Source organism: Ailuropoda melanoleuca, chromosome 16, assembly GCF_002007445.2.
Source record: "Ailuropoda melanoleuca isolate Jingjing chromosome 16, ASM200744v2, whole genome shotgun sequence".
In the NCBI taxonomy this organism is placed as follows: domain Eukaryota; kingdom Metazoa; phylum Chordata; class Mammalia; order Carnivora; family Ursidae; genus Ailuropoda; species Ailuropoda melanoleuca.
The window spans coordinates 7,067,654-7,086,137 of NC_048233.1; the positions used below are offsets into that span (position 1 = coordinate 7,067,654).

Sequence of the window (18,484 nt, forward strand, 5' to 3'; positions counted from 1 at the left end):
GCTGGTCACCACCCCACCCCTGGACTCTACCTCAAGGACCACACTTCCCACTAAGAAGCCTGGCTCAGGCACTCCGCCTCTCCTGCTCTGAGGGCTTTGGGATCAAGTGCTGTACATTTTTGTACCGTAGACATGCCAGAGCCCCATATAAAGTCGTGCATAAAAAGGACTGCCTGGTCATCGCTGGATGAGGGTGGGAAGAAAGAGAACCTGATGGGGAGGGGGTCACAGCGAGCACAGGCTGCTCCTCTGTCAGCTGGCACCACAGTGGTGGGGTGTCTGGCCCGGGCTCAGGGCCTTTCCCCTCCCACCCCATCAGCAGCAGGTCTCTGCCCCAGCCTCCCACACCCACCACTCAGAAGGACCACCCCCTCCAGGAGCAGAGCTTTAATTCCAGAGTTTTAGTGTATTTACAAAAGTCCACAGCTTCAGCTGGCGGCCCCATTGTTCTGTGCTCGCCCCTGCCTTCCGACAGGTCAGCTCACTCTGTGCTTGTCCAAGCAGGGGGCAGAGGGGTGCCCAGTTGCTATTAGTGTAACATAATTGATACAAAGATCGCTTATCTACTGTGAAAAAGGCCCAGAGCCAGCCAGAAGCCCCTAAGCTGTTTTGCTTGGGTCTCTGGGCGATGAGGCAGGGCGCCCCCTATCGGCAGCCACTGGCTTGGGCTCCTGGCGCACAGCCCCTCTCTCTCAGGATCACACAAGGGTGTTCGCGCTCGCGCACGCACGCGCACACACACACACACCTGTCACACACACAAGGCTGAGCCCCCGGCAGTGCTCCGGCAGCTGAGAAAATCTATGTACACTGAGAGAGTAGCACCAAGTAGGCGGCTGACAGCCATGCCGGCCCCTCCGAAGCCCTTGTCCAGAAAAAGGGGTCCGAAGGGCATCTCGCACGGTCCTTCCGGGCCGCCCCTCCAGGAAGCAGCCGTCCTCCGGGCAGGCCCCTCCCGGGGCGGGGCATGGCCTCATCGCTGGAGGCGGGGCGCCGGCGAGAGGGAGGCGGGGGCGCACAGCGCCTCCTCGATGTCCTCCAGGCAGCCGAGCAGGTCCATGTCGCGGAGCACGCGGCCCAGCAGCTCCAGCGTGGCCTCGCGCCGCGGGGTGCGCCGCCGCCAGGCCGCCAGCATGCTGTAGTGCGCCTCCCGCAGGCAGCGCCCGTTCTGCAGCTCCAGCCGCTCGATCTCGTGCTCGCTCAGCCCCAGCCGCCGCACGAACTCCTTCCAGCGCGACGGGGGCACGCCGTCCACCACGGCATACAGCGTCGCCGGGTCCGCCGGGTCGGCTGTGGGGAAGCAGATAGTGAGCCTCCGGCCGCGGCAGCCCGACCCCTCCTGCCACCCCCTCCCCCGCGCACGCGCTCTCTGGAGCCCCGCCCACCTGCGCGGGCTCGCAACTCACCTTCTGGGCGTTGAGCGTGGGTGCTGTCCTCCCACTTCTGAACAGGGGTGGGGATAGGGGTGGAGGTTGGAGCCGCGGTGAGGATAGGGCCAGCCTCCTGGTGGGGTGGAGCCATCTCTCCAGAGACTGATGCAGCCCTGAACTTAAACCAGTCACCAGGGGTGAAGACGGACCTGGGGGTGAAGGTGGGGTTGGGGATGGGAGTGAAGCCCGTGGTGGGACTGAAGCCCGTGGTGGGACTGAAGCTCGTGGTGGGACTGAAGCTCGTGGTGGGACTGAAACCTGGAACGGAGGCCACGGTCTCAGGCTCCCCCTAAAAGAGAGAAGGCACAGCATTAGCAGAGGAGAGGAAAAAGAGCCCCAACCCTCTCTACTCTGGAAGGGGGTTGGGACTAGAGGGAGTTAGGGGTGGTCGAGGGTCATTTGAGTCTCACAAGATTATAATGGACAATCAGGGAAGATCGGGGGTAGGTTCCTAGTTTCATCTTACCTCCTTTGTAGGTGTCGATTTCCCACAAACTGAGAAAAAAGAAACAAAGCGTCACAAATTTCACTTCCTCTCTCAGCCCTGGAGCCCATATTGGGGCTGGCCGTGGGGACTTGTGGTGACACGCTTCAGGGCCAAAGTGGCCCCAGGGACAAAAGAGAACTACTGATGCAGTGTGACCTCTCACAAGCCATCAGGGCCTCCTCCTGCCGACGGGGTTCTCGGCAGCAAACTAAGGGGACACTCCTCATTTCCCTCATCGCTGGTCAATCTTGCCCACTCACCCACCTCCCACATCCCCGCCAGCACGCTTTCCCCTCGCAAAGGCCCCACTCACTCACCAATGGAGAAGAACCTGGGCTTCTGCCTTTGGTAGCGGCACATTAAAACAACGGAGAAGGATAAAACGCAAATACCAAAGATCACCACCAGGGGCAACAGCACTGTGGTACCTGGAGATGAGGCCAACTGCGGTCAGAGGAGGGGGCAGCAGGGGGGGCTGGGTAGGTGGAGGGGCAGAATTTGGACAGGGCAGGTGAGCATGGGGACAGGGTGACTTGTCCTCACCTGGGTCCTGAGGGTCCTTAACCGTTTCCATTGGGGGTAGACACAACTTCGTGCAGTCTGTGTTTTTCTTACAGCTAAAAGAAGAGATCCACAGGTGAATAGGGGCTCCCATAAGAGGAAGACGGGGGAAAGACAAAGGAAAAAAAAAAAAAACCCACGTTGTTGGAAATTCTTTGCTTTACAAATATTTTAGCTCTCTCTTGATATAACGGAAATTAAACCTCTCCTGGGAAATTAAGCCTCTCCTGATGCACAGGAATGAAAGCCAAGTTAATCACAGAATCATTTAATTTTAGAACCGGTCTTGAGGAGGCTGTGTAGAAAAAAATTAAAAGCAGTGAGAGGCGGGGCATGAATTCCAGCCCATTCATTGGCTGGTGTGACTCCAAGTCAGTCATTTCACCTGTGAGCCCCAGTCTGCTCCTCCCTAAAATAAGGCTCTTACCCACCTGCCGAAATTGAGGAACAAGTGAGATCAGTCTGCCTGACATATAGTAAGTGCTCAGTACATAGGAACGGTCACTGAATTGTTTTCCTGATGAGAATCCCATTGTAAAGAGAGGTTGGAGAGCTTTTTCTTGAGATCACATTGCTGGTGACAATCCCTGACTTTGAGAAAGGGGTCAAACGTGCATGTGAAAAATTTTAAAATAGACGTTGTTGGGAGCAGCCAGAGAGCACTCTAGAACAAGCACATTTTCCCCTGTTGCAAGTTGTCACTGGGCAGCATGGAGTAATGAGAACTTCACAGGGTGCTAGAACGAACGCAGGGGAAGGTGAATTCTCAGCAGGAATCTAAAAGCAGGAAGAGGCACTTTTGCCCACCTCACAAGCTCCTGTGAGAACCCCATGGAATGAGTGTGAAAGCTCTTTGAAGCAGCAGAGCGGACTTAATAGGAAAAAAAAAAAATCGGTGTCAGACACTTTGTAGCTATACAACTTGCCAAGTGGATGTCATTATCCTTTATTTTTTTTTAAGATTTTATTTATTTATTTGACAGAGACAGGCAGTGAGAGAGGGAACACAAGCAGGAGGAGCGGGAGAGGAAGAAGCAGGCTCCCAGCAGAGGAGCCCAATGTGGGGCTCGATCCCAGAACACCGGGATCACGCCCTGAGCCGAAGGCAGACGCCCAACGACTGAGCCACCCAGGCGCCCCCATTATCCTTACTTTAAAGGTGAGAAAATTAAGGCTCCAAGATGTTAAGTAACTTGCCCAAGGTCACACAGCCTACGTGGCTCGGCTGAGATTTAAACCCAGGTCAGTTGAATTTGAGAGCCCTCAGAGTTACTTCTTTGCACGTGCACACGAGTGTGCAAAACCAGGCTCTGTGGGGGCGCCTGGGTGGCACAGCGGTTAAGCGTCTGCCTTCGGCTCAGGGCGTGATCCCGGCGTTATGGGATCGAGCCCCACATCAGGCTCCTCTGCTATGAGCCTGCTTCTTCCTCTCCCACTCCCCCTGCTTGTGTTCCCTCTCTCGCTGGCTGTCTCTATCTCTGTTGAATAAATAAATAAAATCTTTAAAAAAAAAAAACAACCAGGCTCTGTGGAGCCAAAAGAGGTGGGGAGGCTTGAACAGAGACAGGAAGAAATACCATATTGCAGCAAAGATGCCATCAATAAGAAGAAGCACCATTATTTTCATATTACACACACACACACACACACAGAGCTGCCAGTTAAACCATGATACATCATCAATTGTTAGATGCAGTGTGATTTCATCCAGGTGAAAATGCACACCCTAGAATCAATGAACTGTAATAGACCCTGTCACCCCCAAATCCAAATGTCTGAATTAAAAGAACTGCAAGTCCATGAAGTATGAGCCTCTATTCCTAAAGACTTCTTCAGATTTTTAGGAGCAAGTCCCCCCCGGGGGGGGGTGTAGGAGGAAGGACTGTCTGGTGTTTTGACATGAAGGGTCAACCACTCAAGCCAGTAAGAGAGCATTCTGGGGTGTCTCCCTTGTCCTGCTGCTGGCTCTCACCTGCAGACACCCCATCCCACCCCAAGCCCCCTCCCCACCCGATCCAGAGCCCAGCAGCTAGCAGAGATACTCACTGAACACAAGAGACGCACTCATTCTCTCTTAGAAAGAAGCCTGCGTGGCAGGTGCACACGGTGTTCTGTTTCTCCTTACCTGTGGGGAGAGATGCAGCACAGCTAGGGGAGGACCGCCCTGCACCCCGAGGATCATGGGGAAAGCCAGGAACGGCTGGGGGCGGGTGGCCAGAGTGGAGGTGGTCCCACAGACTTCGGGAGTGGGAAGTGTTGCGTCAGGGAGCGGGGGCGCAGAGGTGGAGAGCTTCCTCCTGTGACGGGGCCACCCTGAGGCAGGGAGGGGGCTGGGGTCGGGAGAACCGTGCTCACAGGAGATCTGCACCGTGCCATTGAGGCAGAGGCTGCAGTTCACGCACTGGAAAAGGGTGTCACTCCAGTAATAGCGGTACTGGTTCTCCCGGCAGCCACACACGGTGTCCCGGTACACGGTGCAAGGAGAAATCTCCATCTGGTTCATTTCTGGAGAGGGGAGGAGATGGGTGTGAGCCCCCGCCCCACCTCAGAGTGTGTGTTTCTCTGTACACACGTCCGCACCCATGCACTCACCCATGCACGCACATTCCCGCCCACAACCATCAGCAGAGATCTGTCTACCCTCACGCGCAGACAGGTGGGCACACTGCTCTAACCTAACCGCTGTTTAGAGCCCTGGCCACCTCCTGAGACTCACCTTTGCGGCATTTGGAGCAGCTGAGGCACTGTCTGAGGTGGTTCTCGGAAGCTGTGAAGGTGCCGTTTTCACATTCCCTGCAGTCCGTGTCCAGCCCTGAGCCAGGACAGTCATCATACAGGTAGGTCCCTGTGATGGGGTGGCAGGGTTGGGTGGCAGGGTTAGGTGTCATCGAGAGCTCAAGGAAGGAGCCCCATGCTAGAGAGAATGGCCAGGGCCACCCCCCACCACAAAGTCTCTAAGAGAGGAAAGAAGGGAGAAAATCCCAGCCCAGGAGAGGCAACAAAGTTAAGACACTGGAGGTGAGAGACCCCCAGGTTCTAGAACCTCTGGAAAAGGCAAAGGAAGAAGCAGGACCCCATCACTGAGCAGGTTCACCGTTAACTGTTTTCTCCTACCTTTGTGGCACTTTGTACAGCAAATGGAATTATCTCGAGGGTGAATATATTTTCCTTGAGGACACAGAATAGCTCTCTTCTCCCGGTCCCTGAGGAGAGGGACCAGTGCCGTAACCTGTAAGGGGTATATTTCCACCAACAGAGCCAGGAGCACCTGCGGAAGAATCAGACAGAGGAGAGCCCATCAGAAGAGGGAGGGCGGGAGCCTTAGAGATAGCAAGTCCGAGCCCTTCCCAGCTCAAGTCCTTTCTCAGTGGAACATTCCCCCCAGGTCACTCCCACTCCCACTCAGCGTTCTTTCTCTAAGCTTAGACAGCTGGCCCCATGTGATGAGTGCTTAATTCTTCCCTAGTTGTTCTATGGACTAATTTTTGTCCCTCCAAGTCAAGGCTAGTGGACCCCAGCCTGGGCCCTATTTGATCCTTCTTTCCCGATAGCAGCTAATAGTGCTGGACACAGGGCAGGTGTTTAAGGAATGCTTTTTTGATTGAGAACTGGCAGGTTACCTCAATTATGGCCCTTCCTTCCAACAAGGAACCCTAAGGATTGGGGTGGTGTTTCCCCATCCAGGTGCTATGTTCGCAGTGTATTCACTTTGTGAACGTTCACAGAGGTGAACAGTTAGGATCTGTGCACTTTCCTGGATTGTGTTACACCAGTAAAAAGTTTTTTTTATAAAATCAGATTGGCATGGAAGTAAGTGATGTTTCTGTGGGCACCATTCCAGGGGAGTGGGCAGAAGCAAAAGGAAGATTTCTTTATAAATCTCTGTCAGAACCTCACTTAAGATTTTGCCTTCAGACTCCAGGCCGTATCCCCTTCCACCACTAAATCTGCACAAAGGCCCCAGGTTGGCCAGGGCAAATGGGGAGGGGAGTAAAAGGGAAAGTTCTGGGTCAGGAACGAGGTAGGTGATTGAAGAAGTTTAGGGGCAGGCAGGAGTGGACAAAGGCATGTAGGTTATACACAGCTACAGCTGGCCAGAGGCTGGTGGTCTGGCTCAAAGGACCATCAAGTCAAGAGCTGAGGGTGGAAGGGAGTCCTGAAGCCCTCTGCACACCAGGGCATTCTGGGAGCCATGTTTTACAGCCTCAGGGAGAGCCCACGGCCACCGAATCACTTGCTCAGTTCTGGCTTCCAAGCCAGAGACAGCAAAGCCAGGAGTCAGTGTCGAGCTCCAACCCAGATTTTGCCCCGTGTTCTCGGGTCAGCCTCTTTCTGGCTTTCCCTGGGCCTTGATTTGTTTTTCCCTATGCTATAAGAGCCGCTTTATGTAAAGATAAGAGGAGGTCCTTCAAGTGTGTTAAACACTGGGGAGCAACAAGGTAATCAGATGAAAGAAACCCCAGTCTGGGACAGGCAGGCATGGCAGCCCACAGCCCAGAAGGCAGGCAGGCAGGCAGGTAGACAGGCCATGCTCTGAAGCACCCTCTGGGGGACGCTGCAGCCTGGAAGCTGGAGCCAGGAACAGAAGCCACCCTGTGAAACACAGCAGCAACAGCACCCCTTGCCCTCCCCGCCCCAGGGCTGCACTCCCCTACTCAGAGGGCAGCGCCCTCCTTGGCCCACTCCGGAACTGTTATCTCCCTTGAACAAGACTGGGGCATCCAGGGCAACAGGAAGAGTTTGGGGTGGTTATGGGAACAACTTTCCAATCCTGAAAGTGTGGTTCCTTTATCTGAAGAAGAGCTCTCCGCGCCTAAGCCCCACCCCCCACCCCCAGGCAAAGCCAACCCGCAGAGACAGAGTCGGGAAGAAAAACTAGGGGCTCGGTCCAGGACAGTCTTGGTGGGGAGCTTTTCAGGGACCACTGGCCTGTGAGGAATAAGCTTCCCAGGAGCAGGAGCCAGGGAGGGAGAGAGGCTGTCTCAAGCCTAGTGTCTCCCTCCCTATCCAGCACTTTGGGGGTTAAGTGAGATCCGGGAAAGGGAAATCTTTTCCCAGCAGCTCCGCCCAGTGACTCAGGCCAGGGAGGGAGGGCATCTAGGGGAAGGGAGAGAGAACCAGCAGCTTCCCCAGCTCCTCAGGGGTCATGAGTCAGCACAAAGACTGAGGGACCAGCCAGCCATTAAGACCCCATCTGAGCCCTTCCTCCTGTGGGCCAGGCTCTCCCTCCAATCCCCACTCAGAGCACACTTCCTCCGCCTCCACTCCAACTCCTCCTCAAAAGACCAGGCAAAGGACTCCTGTCCCACTTGGCCTACATATTTCGGGAAATGGCTCCCTCTCCCATTCCATCCCAAAGGGAAGTCTCCTCAACCCCTGGCTTCCTCCCATCGGGTCACTACCCACCCCTCCCAGAGGCGCCTCTCAGCTCCTTCCCGCCCCTCAGCATCCTTTCTTTAGACCAGGCTCCGCCCCGACTCCTCCTCCCCATTCAACCAGTCCCCAACAGAAAGGCCCTTTCCCTGGGTTCTCACAGGAGCCCCCTGACACTCCCCAGTTCCAAAAGAAAGCAAACCGAGCCTGCCCTCCCACCCGGGGTTCACTGCATTCCCACAGCCCGGCTGGTTCTGGCCAGTGGGGTTGGGGTTGGGGACCTCCCTGGGGTCCCCAAACAACCCTTAGGAAATAAGGCCAGTTCTGAGTCTCCACAGCCCTCCCCCCCCCAAGTCCACTGGCAGCACAGGAAACATTCCAGAGCCCTGAACGCCCACGTCCAGGAGTGAGGAAGCTGGCCAGAAGAGATGTAAGCCAGCTAGCCCTATTTCCCAGGTCCCTGATAGCCCCCAGCAGTGCCCCAGCCAGCCCTCTCTGACCCCTAGCAGCCAGGGCCTCAGGCCCCCACCAGTGGGCACCACCGGCTCCAGGGAGCAGGTCCTCAGCAGCTGTCTCTTGCAGCTAAATTAGGAGGTGAGCAAGCTCTGAGCCCAAAGACCCTAGCCAGCCTGCACCTGTCATCTGGAGCAGGGGAAAGGCAGGAAGCTGGGAGGTGCCTGTGGAGAGGCAGTTGAGGGGGTGGCCCAGCACCCCTCCGACTCCCCCACAACTTCCGCCTGGGGAGACTTTAAAGTGTGACTTCCTGTGCTGGGGCTGCAAGGGGGGCGGAGAAGCTGAGAGAGCGACCCTGCGGTCTAACCCTGACCCAGCACCTCACAACCTTAGCTGTGCCCTTCCCCTGCATTAATTTGTTTATTAAATTAAAATATGTTTGTTCTTTGTGAAAATCTTTGAGGAGCTTATGACAGCTCAGTTGTGATTCCACCTCCCTCCCCTGAAGTCTTTCATTAATGCCGCTTACTTCCTCCACTCAAGCTCATTAGATGCTCAGCCCCCTGTGAACTTCAATACCATGAATTAACTATATCTACTTTTGGCTCCTATTATAATATAATTATCCTGGGTGAGTAGATATGATCTCCCCAAAGAGACCATAAACTCTATGAGATGAGCGATCAGAGAGAGTGTGTGGTCAGAGATAGTGTCTTATCCTCCTGGGTATCTTCTCAGCTCCCAAAATGAGAGGAGCAAAATAAATATAGATTGATCGGCCAACCTAACAGCTCATCCGTGCTCCACTCGGTTGAAGCCAGTGCTTCCCAAAGAGGGAAGTAGAGTCAGTGCCCCTGGTAGGAACATACTTATCTCCAGGGGAGAGTTCTCAAGCCATGCCCACTCCTTCCCTCACATGTACACACACGGACTCCCCCGCTGGAGAGTCTGACGAGTGTTCCTCTCCTCTGAGCATCACTGGTGACTGAATGCAGCCCATACGAATGATAGGAAGGCAGATAAGAGTTTGAGAAGCCCTGCTCTAGCCTGTTAGGTGCACATGTCATCTGGCTATTCCCGAACCCTTTACATGCCCCAAACTCAATGGATCCATCTCGGGGTCTAGACAAATGTCACACCACCTACCAAGAGCTCTGTCACCCTTCTGTCCTCGGGCCCTCCCCCGCCGGTCCCGATCCTGCGGACATTGGGTCTGTCGGTTTATCTTGCCAGTCCTCCTTCTGTGATCTCTCAGTCCTGTCCATACCCATGGGTTGCCTCATATGTGGATTATTGCAACTGTCTTCCAGCTGACTGCCCAGCACCAGCCTCTTTCCTGCTCCAAGCCGTCCTACACACATTCTTATCCGTGTTCACGCTTCAGCTTGTACCCACATGTGCGGGGATCTTCTTCTCCGGAGCTTGACCTGGAACATCATTTCCACAGGTCACTCCTTCCCTGACTGAGTGCTTGTAGAGGTCCCTCACTGCTACCTGAACACGTTCCCAGACACCATATGCCCTCAGACGACTGTTTCTTGAATGAATGAATGAATGAATGATCATCTACCTGGGACCGCAATCAGGATTCTCTCTTCATCCCCTCCCCCACACCCTCCAATTTTCTCATTCTCATTCATTCTTGTTCCTCAACACGCTCCTTCCACTCCAGCCAAGGTGTTCAGCTTCCTGCCACCACCACCCAAACACAAATCCCACCTCTCCCTTCCCCTACTCTCCCTCAAACCAGTCTCCCTTCCTTCTCACCACGCTGCCAGTCAGTGACTTCAAATCTTAGCTCCAAATCCACTTTTCTATGAGGTTTTCCGTTCTTCATTCCATCTGACCAATGCCTGCTCCTTGATTCATGCAACGAAGAGTTAGGGAGCACCATCTCGGGCTAGGCCCCGTTCGGCTGCTAGGGATCTAGAGTGAATACACTGCCCACGCTGTCCAGTTCTCAGCTGGGTCAGAGACAGTCCCTTGTAGGCCTCTGCAGTCTAGGTAGGGGGTGCGCCTGGAGCACTGACACCAGAGTTGAGGCAGCTGGATAATGCCCATTCCCTTCCCTGGTTCTGCCTCCCGCCGATGTTCTAGGACACCGCATCAAAACACTTTTTGTGTGCATTTTCCCCCAGACTGTTCTGAAACCATTTTTTTGCTGTAAGCTTCTCGGCTCCCAAACTGTAAGCTCTTTGAGAACAGCAAAATCCTAGGAGCTTTGTCACAGTCTCTCCAGTATTCTTCCCCACGACCCCCTACACACGGCAGCCTCCTGTGCTCAGCGCTGCCCACTGAGTGGTGAGCAACTGAGAAGCTCACACAGTCCTCGCAAACCTTCTGTTTCCCCTCCAGCTCCAGGGTGAGCTCGGGTCCCTTCACAGTCAGACTCCCTCACCCCAGCCCCCAGGCCCTTTCCGTTATCTGTTCAGACTCCCCATACCCTCTGTTTTCCGAACACAGTCCCCACCAAGCAATTACTACCAATACTCCTAATACTAACGAGACAAATGCAGCATTTATTGAGCGCTCTCTATTTGCTGTACTTTATTCCTCCACTAAAATGTAGACTCCATCGGCAGAGGGTTTGTTCGGCAGAGGGTTTGTTCGCTGCTGTAAGCGCAGCACTTAAAACCCCAGCACAGACCCAGCACTTGATAAGCTGAATACTTAACCCACAGTTGACCATTGAACAACACAGAGATGAGGAGCGCCGGCCCCTCCACTTAATGAAAAATTCATGTACAACTTTTGACTCCCCCAAAATTTAACTACTCCTAGCCTACTATTGACAGGAAGCCTTACTGACAGCCGGAACGATTGATGAACACACTTTCTGTAGGCTATGTATAGTATATACCATAGTCTTAAAATAAAGCAGGCTAGAGAAATGAAAATGTTATTAAGAAAATCACAAAAAGGAAATTCACTTACAGTACTGTATTTAATGGAAAAAATCTGCATGTGAGTGAACCCTCATGGTTCAAACCCATGTTGTTCAAGGATCAACTGTATATCAATCTATTTAATCTTCAAAATGACATTATGAGGTAGTGTTTATTACACATGTTTTAGAGGTAAAAAAAACTAAGACGTGGAAGGTTCTGTAGCCTGCCCAAGTTCAGGCAGCTAGTTGGTGAGGGAGGCGGGATTTGAATCCAAGTGATCTACCCCTGGAGAGAGAAGAGAAGTAAGACTAGGCAGCGGGATGGGGGTGGAGGGAGCCTGGGAGAAGGACCCCTTGAGAGAAGTCAAGAGCCGGGACTGGGGAGACAGGAGGTGGGACAGTGAGAACAGTGAGACCCAGATAGAGAGAGATGCTGCCTGGTGAATCAGGGCCTAGAAATGTGGACTCCAGCATAGAAGAGAGGGAGAGGGAGGAAACAGAGAGAAAAAGTTTCAAAAAAGGAGACTCTCATGGGGAAACTGACAGAAAATGAAGGCATGCTTAGGAGAGACAGGACAAGGTCCAGAGGAGAGGAGAGTGGGGAGGACGTAGGCCAGGGAAGGGCAGAGACCCAGAAGAAACTGGCCAGCACAGGCCAGGAAAATCCACCCTAGGTGGTGGGAGAGAGGGGCTCAGGGCACGGCACAGGATGGGAGGTCAAGAATACACTGAAATGAGGCTGAGGCACAAGAAAGGGACATTTTCCAATGACGAAAACAACTTTCTACTAACTTCCCCAAACCAAGCTGAAAAAGAAGAAACCAAGAGATTGTTGTTTAGGCCTGTAGGAAGGGGGCTGGAAGGCTGGCACACGGACAGGGACGGGACCAGGTGGAGGTGGTGCTAGTTGTCCAGCAGAGGCCACCCACCTAGAAGCAGAGGCAGAGGGTGAGAAATGCCTCCAGGTGGGCGTCCTGGCCCTGGGGAGGGCACTGGGGACGCTCTCCACAGGGTTGCCCTGCCCCTATTCAGTTCCCACTCTACTCCCCAATACCCCTCTCCACACAGGCACACACACATAGCATCCCAAACTTACCCATCAGCCCATGCCCATTCCCGGACTCAGTTTCCCTCTTCACTAGCCTCCAACTCCTACCCTCTGCCAGGGCTTGGTCAGCTAGAGCCCACAGGCAGCCTCCCCTCTCCCAGCCCCGCACACACCCGCTGGCCAGATGACCAGAGGACAGAACTCTGAATCATCTGGACTCCGAGGACTGAATGTCCTCCTTCCATTCCTGTCCTTACTCTCCCGAATCTGCCCCACCCTCGGGGATCACCTGCCCCCACACTCCCGGCCACCTCCTAGCCCCAGCGAACTTCCTTGGCTGTCCTCGGGTTCCCTTTCAATGTCCCCCTGGCCTCTGACTCAGGGCCGGCGGCAGAATGGGGAACCCGAACTTCTGGCCGCGTTTGAAGTGGGGCCACGCTGGCCGGAGGCCGGGGGCCGGGGGCCGGGGCGAGGGCCCACTCCTGCGGGACAGGCCCCCCACCCCTCCCCCCAGCCCACTCGGCCTTCGTCGCGGGGCTCACCAGTGGCAGCAGCAGGCCGGGCACGGCGGGGAGGCCCATGTCGGGCCAGCTGTGGCCTCTCACTCCCCCATCGGGGCTCAGGCGGCGGCGGCGGCGGCGGAGTCCGGGATGAGCGGGCCCGGCAGGTCCCGGTAGGAGCCCGGGGCCGCGGGCTGGGGAGCTGAGGTGGAGACTGGGGTGATGATCACCGCTCGGTCCCCAGCCGGGACCTCCAACCCCAAAGGCCAGAGCTGGAGCCCCAGTCCTGAGAACTGGGAGAAAATTAAAGCAAAGAGAGAGCGAGGAGGTGGGAGGGAAGGGAGAGTGGTAGACGGGGTGTTGCAACTGCGGGACAGGAAGAGCCTGGGGGAGGAGAAGGGAGGAGGCGGGAGGAGGGGGCGAAGGGCTGTAACCCTTTGGAGCTCAGTCAGAGGCGCGGGAGTCCCGGATCCCGAGGCCTCGTGCCCCCAACCCACCAATCCCACCCCTCCCGACCCAACCCAGAGGTGCAGTAAGCCCCTCCCTCCTCACCCCGGCACCCGACCTTTCCCACGTGAACAGCAATAAACCGACTCGGGGCTTTGGAGTCACATTCACTGGGTTCCAGTTCAGAAGGCTCCACTTTTTAGCTGGGTGGTCCTGCACCAAATAGCTACACTCTGTGAGTCTGGTTTTCGATGCGCCCGTGGAGAGAACCTAGCTCCTGGGGTGGCTGTAAGGACTGACTGAGGCAGGACAGGTTAAGGTTCTGACCCATGACAGGCACTCACGTTCCTTAGTAGCTCTTCCCTTCCCCCAGAGTTCTCGAGTTCTCCACTGACCCTAATCTTCCACTTTCTTGGGTATTTATCCCTCCAACCCAGACTCAGAGTGAACCCTCACCCTAGTTTTCTGCCCTGACTGGGGCCCTGACACCCTCCCCCACTCCCGGGCTCATCCACTCTGCTTGGCTGGGGCCCCCAGCTGCTGATCCTGGCTCTCCCACGAAAAGTTGGGGGACCTTAGGCAAAACCTCCACCAAGCCTCATTTACTGAGAGTAACATTGCCTGGCCCACCTACATGGGGAAAATGATGTCATGAGGATTAATGAGATCATATCTGTGAAAATGCTTTGGAAATTACAGATATCTCTATCATGTTTTACCAGTACATTCTCAGTGCCCCTCTCCCAAATACTCTCTGATTTATCAATCCAAATTGACGTTAGACATAATCTACCACAGCCCCCTGTTTTACAGATAGGAAAACTGAGGACCGGAAACGTGCATGGCATGATCTCTGCACAGTCAGCTGAAACCCCCGAGTCCCGACTTCAGTCCAAAGGTCCGTTTTGCTAAGATAGACAACATTGTCACTTTTCTATCTGTCCCTTTGAGTCAGACACCACACTCTGGGTATTTCAGGCCACCCCCCCCCCCTTTGTGCAGGATATCTCCCAGATGAGTCCCACAACAAGAATACAACAATCACCCAAATATCCTCAGGGCACAATGACTTTCATAATGCCCAGCCTAGGCCCGAGGTCCCCCAGATGCTGAGGTCCCTAGAAATGCAGGGAGACTGGAGAGGTCTTTGTGAGTCGGAATCAGAGCTCCAGGCCCCTTCTCTGACCATACCTCTTGGACTCCACCCTCCCTGGCTCTCCCTGGCCTCCCCTCTTTGATCCCAAGGGCAGAGCATCTGTGCGTGAGAATGGAGCTCAGGTGCCCCCCACCCCTGGCTGACTTCACCCCATCCTCCAGCTTCTGAAAAAAGAAGTGTTTACCACATATTAAACATTCAATAAGTGGTAGCAATGTTAGGAGTTGCACAATTAATAGTTTACACAATTAATAACAACTTTAATGCCCTATTTTTAATGTTATAAGGAATTTTTAATAGTCTCTGCCAACTGTCAAAGCCATTACACATACCCTGGCACAATAAGAGAGTTTTTTTTCATTGTTTAGGATAAATGTGTATTTACTTTAAATTTTGAAAAATGTGGTATTAAATTGTTCAATAAAACTCTGTCTTAAAAAGATGGTGAGGGGGCGCCTGGGTGGTGCAGTCGTTGAGCGTCTGCCTTGGGCTCAGGTCGTGATCCCGGCATTATGGGATCGAACCCCACATCAGGCTCCTCTGCTGTGAGCCTGCTTCTTCCTCTCCCACTCCCTCTGCTTGTGTTCCCTCTCTCGCTGGCTGTCTCTATCTCTGTCAAATAAATAAATAAAATCTTTAAAAAAAAATTTTTTTTAAATAAAATAAAATAAAAAGATGGTGAGAGGTTGGTGCTTGTAGGAATATGAAAGGCCAGCTAGTCTCATGGTGGAGGTGAGAATGTGGGCATGACCTCTCCAGAGGAAGAAAATTTTTTCTTGGTGAGGGAGGGAATGGCAGAGACGGAGAAATAGGAGAGGGGCGAACTAGGGGATGACGGAATTGGCTGTTAGTGCTCTTCCCTCCCACATGTCTCTCTCACACACACACACACACACACACACACACACACACACACACACACACAGCCCACAACAGCAGAGTGATCTAAAGGACACTGGACTCCAAGTCTGGGTGACTTGGGTTCTAGCCCCAGCCCCGTCATCTGACTCCATGTCTCAAAGGGAGACAGGATGGGTCATAGCAGGAGACCTGGCTGGTTCTGTAAGAATTAGGAGCTTGGGCAAGTCACTTCACCTGCCAACCTTCTCAATAAGGAAAAGAAGGCAACCTAAACCCTTTCTTTTCTGGCACCCATTCTGACTCCTAACCCTATAAATAAGAGATAAAGAGCTCAGGGTGGAAATGCAGTGGGCCAGGAGAAACTCCAGCGTGGGTTGGGGGGGGGTGGGAGGGGGAGGAGCCGATTGCTGTCATCCATAATAGAGCCAGCTTTGTCCTACAGCCAGAGGAGAGGGGCTGGGGACAGGGAGGGGCAAGGCCCAGAGAGCAGATGAGGACAGGCTGAACCTGAGGGCTCGGACAGAGGAGACTGTTGTGACACCACCATTTTCCCCTCATCAGCTCAAGTCTAGGAAAGGGAAGTCAGAAGTCCTCACGTCATTTCCTGGTCACAACCTTTTCTACCTCTCTGCTCCCTTCACCGCCTCCCCCTCCTTCCCCAGGGTTCCCATGGCTCCTCAGGACAGGGAAGACTGTAAATGAGAGGGGTAAGCCAAAGGCAGCAGGGAGGTGTCCTCGAAGACGATAAGGAAGAGTAACTTCTGGGCTTCAGGTCTGAAGCTAGAGTGGACAAAGGAACCGGGATTCCAAACTGGGGTTCCACTCACACATCCCTATTTCTCCTTTAATAAAAGCAGGAGGATTCCTGCTGCTGGCTTTGAGGTTCCAGAAGGAAATGGCCTAAGTCTCATGCTCCCCTGCCACCCCACAACTCCAAGGCATTTGATGGGGAGGTGGGCAGGTACGGGTGTTATCTCGTGACTGGGTGGAGAGTGGCACTCAGCAATTGGAGAGGTGGATGACTGATGATACCAAGTAAAGTTGGAGAGGGAAAGGAAGTTCAAACAGTGGATGAGGGTGAGTCACCCCAAGCACTGCCCAGTAGGTGTCCTGAGGGGAGCAGCAGCATGGCTTCACCCTCCCACCCTAACATGGTGATGGCCCCTCGCAGATGCTCAGCAACGCCCATGGAAGAGCTGGCAGTACAGTCTGTCTCTGCCAGTGCCCCTGGAGAATGGCTGCTTCCATAGTGAAGCCAAGGGCTATGGAAGTCTCTCCCCTTCCCCCACCCTGGGACCTCCAAGGAGCTTGGGCAGTGACCCAGGGACTTGCATCCACTCCCTACCCCCTCGATGGTGCCCCCGTACAGCTCTCCAGACATTCTTTATGCAGCAAACGTTTATTGGGCACCTGCCTACTTGCTCCAAGAGTGACACTGGGCTCGATCCTGAGGATCCGTAAATGAACAGGACTCAGTCCCTGACCACAGGGAACTCACAGTCTAGTTGGGGAGGCAGACACAAAGGAACAAGAAAGTATATGGCAGCATCTGCTATCCAATAGTTATGCCATGCTGTGGGAGTCCAAGGGAGAGGGAAGTGACCAACTCTGGGGAAGGCAAGAAGGAGCAGAAGTCTTCACGGAATGTCGGAGTAGGGTTCTAAGGGATGCATAGGAATTCTCCAGATGGTGTGGAAAGCTTCCAGGCTGAGGAAGTAACTTGAGCAAATATGCAGAGGTATGAGGGACACAGAGGCATTGGGGTATGGCTCTGTGGGAGCGCGGGGCAGATGAGGCTGGAAGAGTCCTGGGGCCAACTAGGAATGGCCAAGCCTTTACTACATCGGTCTGCTCGGGCCCCTGCCCTGGGAAGGGGAATTGCCCAAGAACTAACAAAGGGGGCTTTTGGGTGGGGTTCCCCACTCAAGTTCAAGAAGAGGACCAAACATGTCACTGGAGAGCAGCATGGCCAGGCCCGGGGTTGGCTTCAGTCATCTTTGGGTAGGAAATGTGCATGCCTCTGTGTGCCCTTGCTTGTGTTTTGTTTCCGGTCGCAGTGGTTTCCTAGGAAGGTTCCTTGTCGAAGCTCCAAGTTTGGCTTGGCTGATCCAAGAGAAAAGCGGACTTGTTTGCGCTTGGGCAGGGAAATCAGCGTCTTCTAGAGGCAGGACCAGAGGGTACAGGACAGAAGACGGGGCAATTCTGGGCAGGTTCCTTGGTCCCTGTTCGCTGGGCAATTTCGGTAGCCCCTTATCCATCCTGCTTCCCTCCCCCACACCAAAGGCAGTTGGGCAGCTCTAAGAGGAAGTCCCCCAAATTTCTTTCATCCTGCCAAGCCTGGTCCCCTCCCACCAGGGGAAGCGCCTGCCTCGGGTGGAGGGGGGACACTCTCCTTCCCCCTCAGGGCTCCCCCAGGGTATAGGTGGAGGAGCTAGTCCTCACCAAGCTGGATGGAGATGGGCAGGGGCCCAGCGTGGCGTAGGCAGGTGGGGGGGCTGTCAAGGCTGGGGAAGTGGCAGGGCCCGGTGGGGATGAAGAGGGGGATGTGGAGTGCGGGCAGAAATGGGGGGGGAGGGAGGAAGCTGGAGTGGAGGCCACCTCCTGGGCACCCCTGCCCCCTCGGCCTGGAGACCAGTACCGGCTTCGGAACCTCCGGAGCAGCATGAGGAATGTGATGACCAGGAGGTCGAAGATGAGCTCCGCCATCTCCACCACAGACAGCACCGAGGAGCCGAACCACAGGCTCCACTGGCTGCCCAGGTTGGACAGGAGGGTGACCGTCTGTGAAGGAAAAGGGCACACTGACCACTAGGACAGGGGGCCCTGGGTTGGCCCTGGAAGAAGAGCCCCATCCCTCCTTCCATAAGGCCGTCACCCACCCCTTTCAGCCTCTTGGTGGTCCCCTGAACGCCTTCTGCCCAAGTCATACACATCTGGCACACCCTTCCCTCCACCATGCCCAGAGATTTCATCCCCCAGCCAAGTTCCCCTTCTTCCAACCTTCTCAACCTCACCCTTGACCCCCCTCTTTTCCTTGTTCCCCTACCCTCGAGGCCTAGACCCCCGTGGCCCTACAGAGTCACCCCCTTGTTCTCCCTGACAGCCACCTGCTAAGAACTCCAAGAGAATCGCAGGCTCAATAAGGACATACCGTGACAGAGGGAGACTCAGAATTGGTTTTGAATTTCAGCTCCTTGAAGAAGATGTTGAGCTTGGCGACCCCATTTCTTTGGAGTTGAGGAGAGGGTAAGAAGAAATGGCAATGGATTAACTTCTCAGAC

At 54.5% G+C, this 18,484-nt stretch overlaps 2 protein-coding genes across 6 annotated transcripts in view; both read right to left on the reverse strand.

Annotated features, from left to right (window-relative positions):
- Positions 1–372: 372 nt before the first annotated feature.
- Positions 373–13,113, reverse strand: TNFRSF1A (TNF receptor superfamily member 1A). The gene is made up of 10 exons (XM_034645102.1): positions 12,782–13,113; positions 5,593–5,746; positions 5,195–5,323; positions 4,834–4,983; positions 4,525–4,603; positions 2,461–2,534; positions 2,235–2,345; positions 1,897–1,925; positions 1,407–1,719; positions 373–1,290 (listed from the first exon to the last, which is right to left on the reverse strand). The coding sequence occupies exons 1-10, from the start codon at positions 12,818–12,820 to the stop codon at positions 974–976; spliced, it is 1,395 nt and encodes a 464-aa protein (XP_034500993.1). The 5' UTR covers positions 12,821–13,113; the 3' UTR covers positions 373–973.
- Positions 13,114–16,586: 3,473 nt separating this feature from the next.
- The window catches only part of SCNN1A (sodium channel epithelial 1 subunit alpha), a 32,271-nt gene continuing 30,373 nt past the window's right edge, over positions 16,587–18,484 (reverse strand). For 4 of the 5 annotated variants that reach the window (XM_034645097.1, XM_034645099.1, XM_034645098.1 and 1 more), the window contains 2 exons: positions 18,355–18,430; positions 16,587–17,984 (listed from right to left, as the gene is read on the reverse strand). In XM_034645097.1, coding sequence (XP_034500988.1) covers positions 17,604–17,984; positions 18,355–18,430 — 457 coding nt within the window. In that variant the 3' untranslated portion in view covers positions 16,587–17,603. The remainder of the gene's footprint in view (positions 17,985–18,354; positions 18,431–18,484) is intronic. The other variant, XM_034645101.1, reaches the window with a different exon arrangement.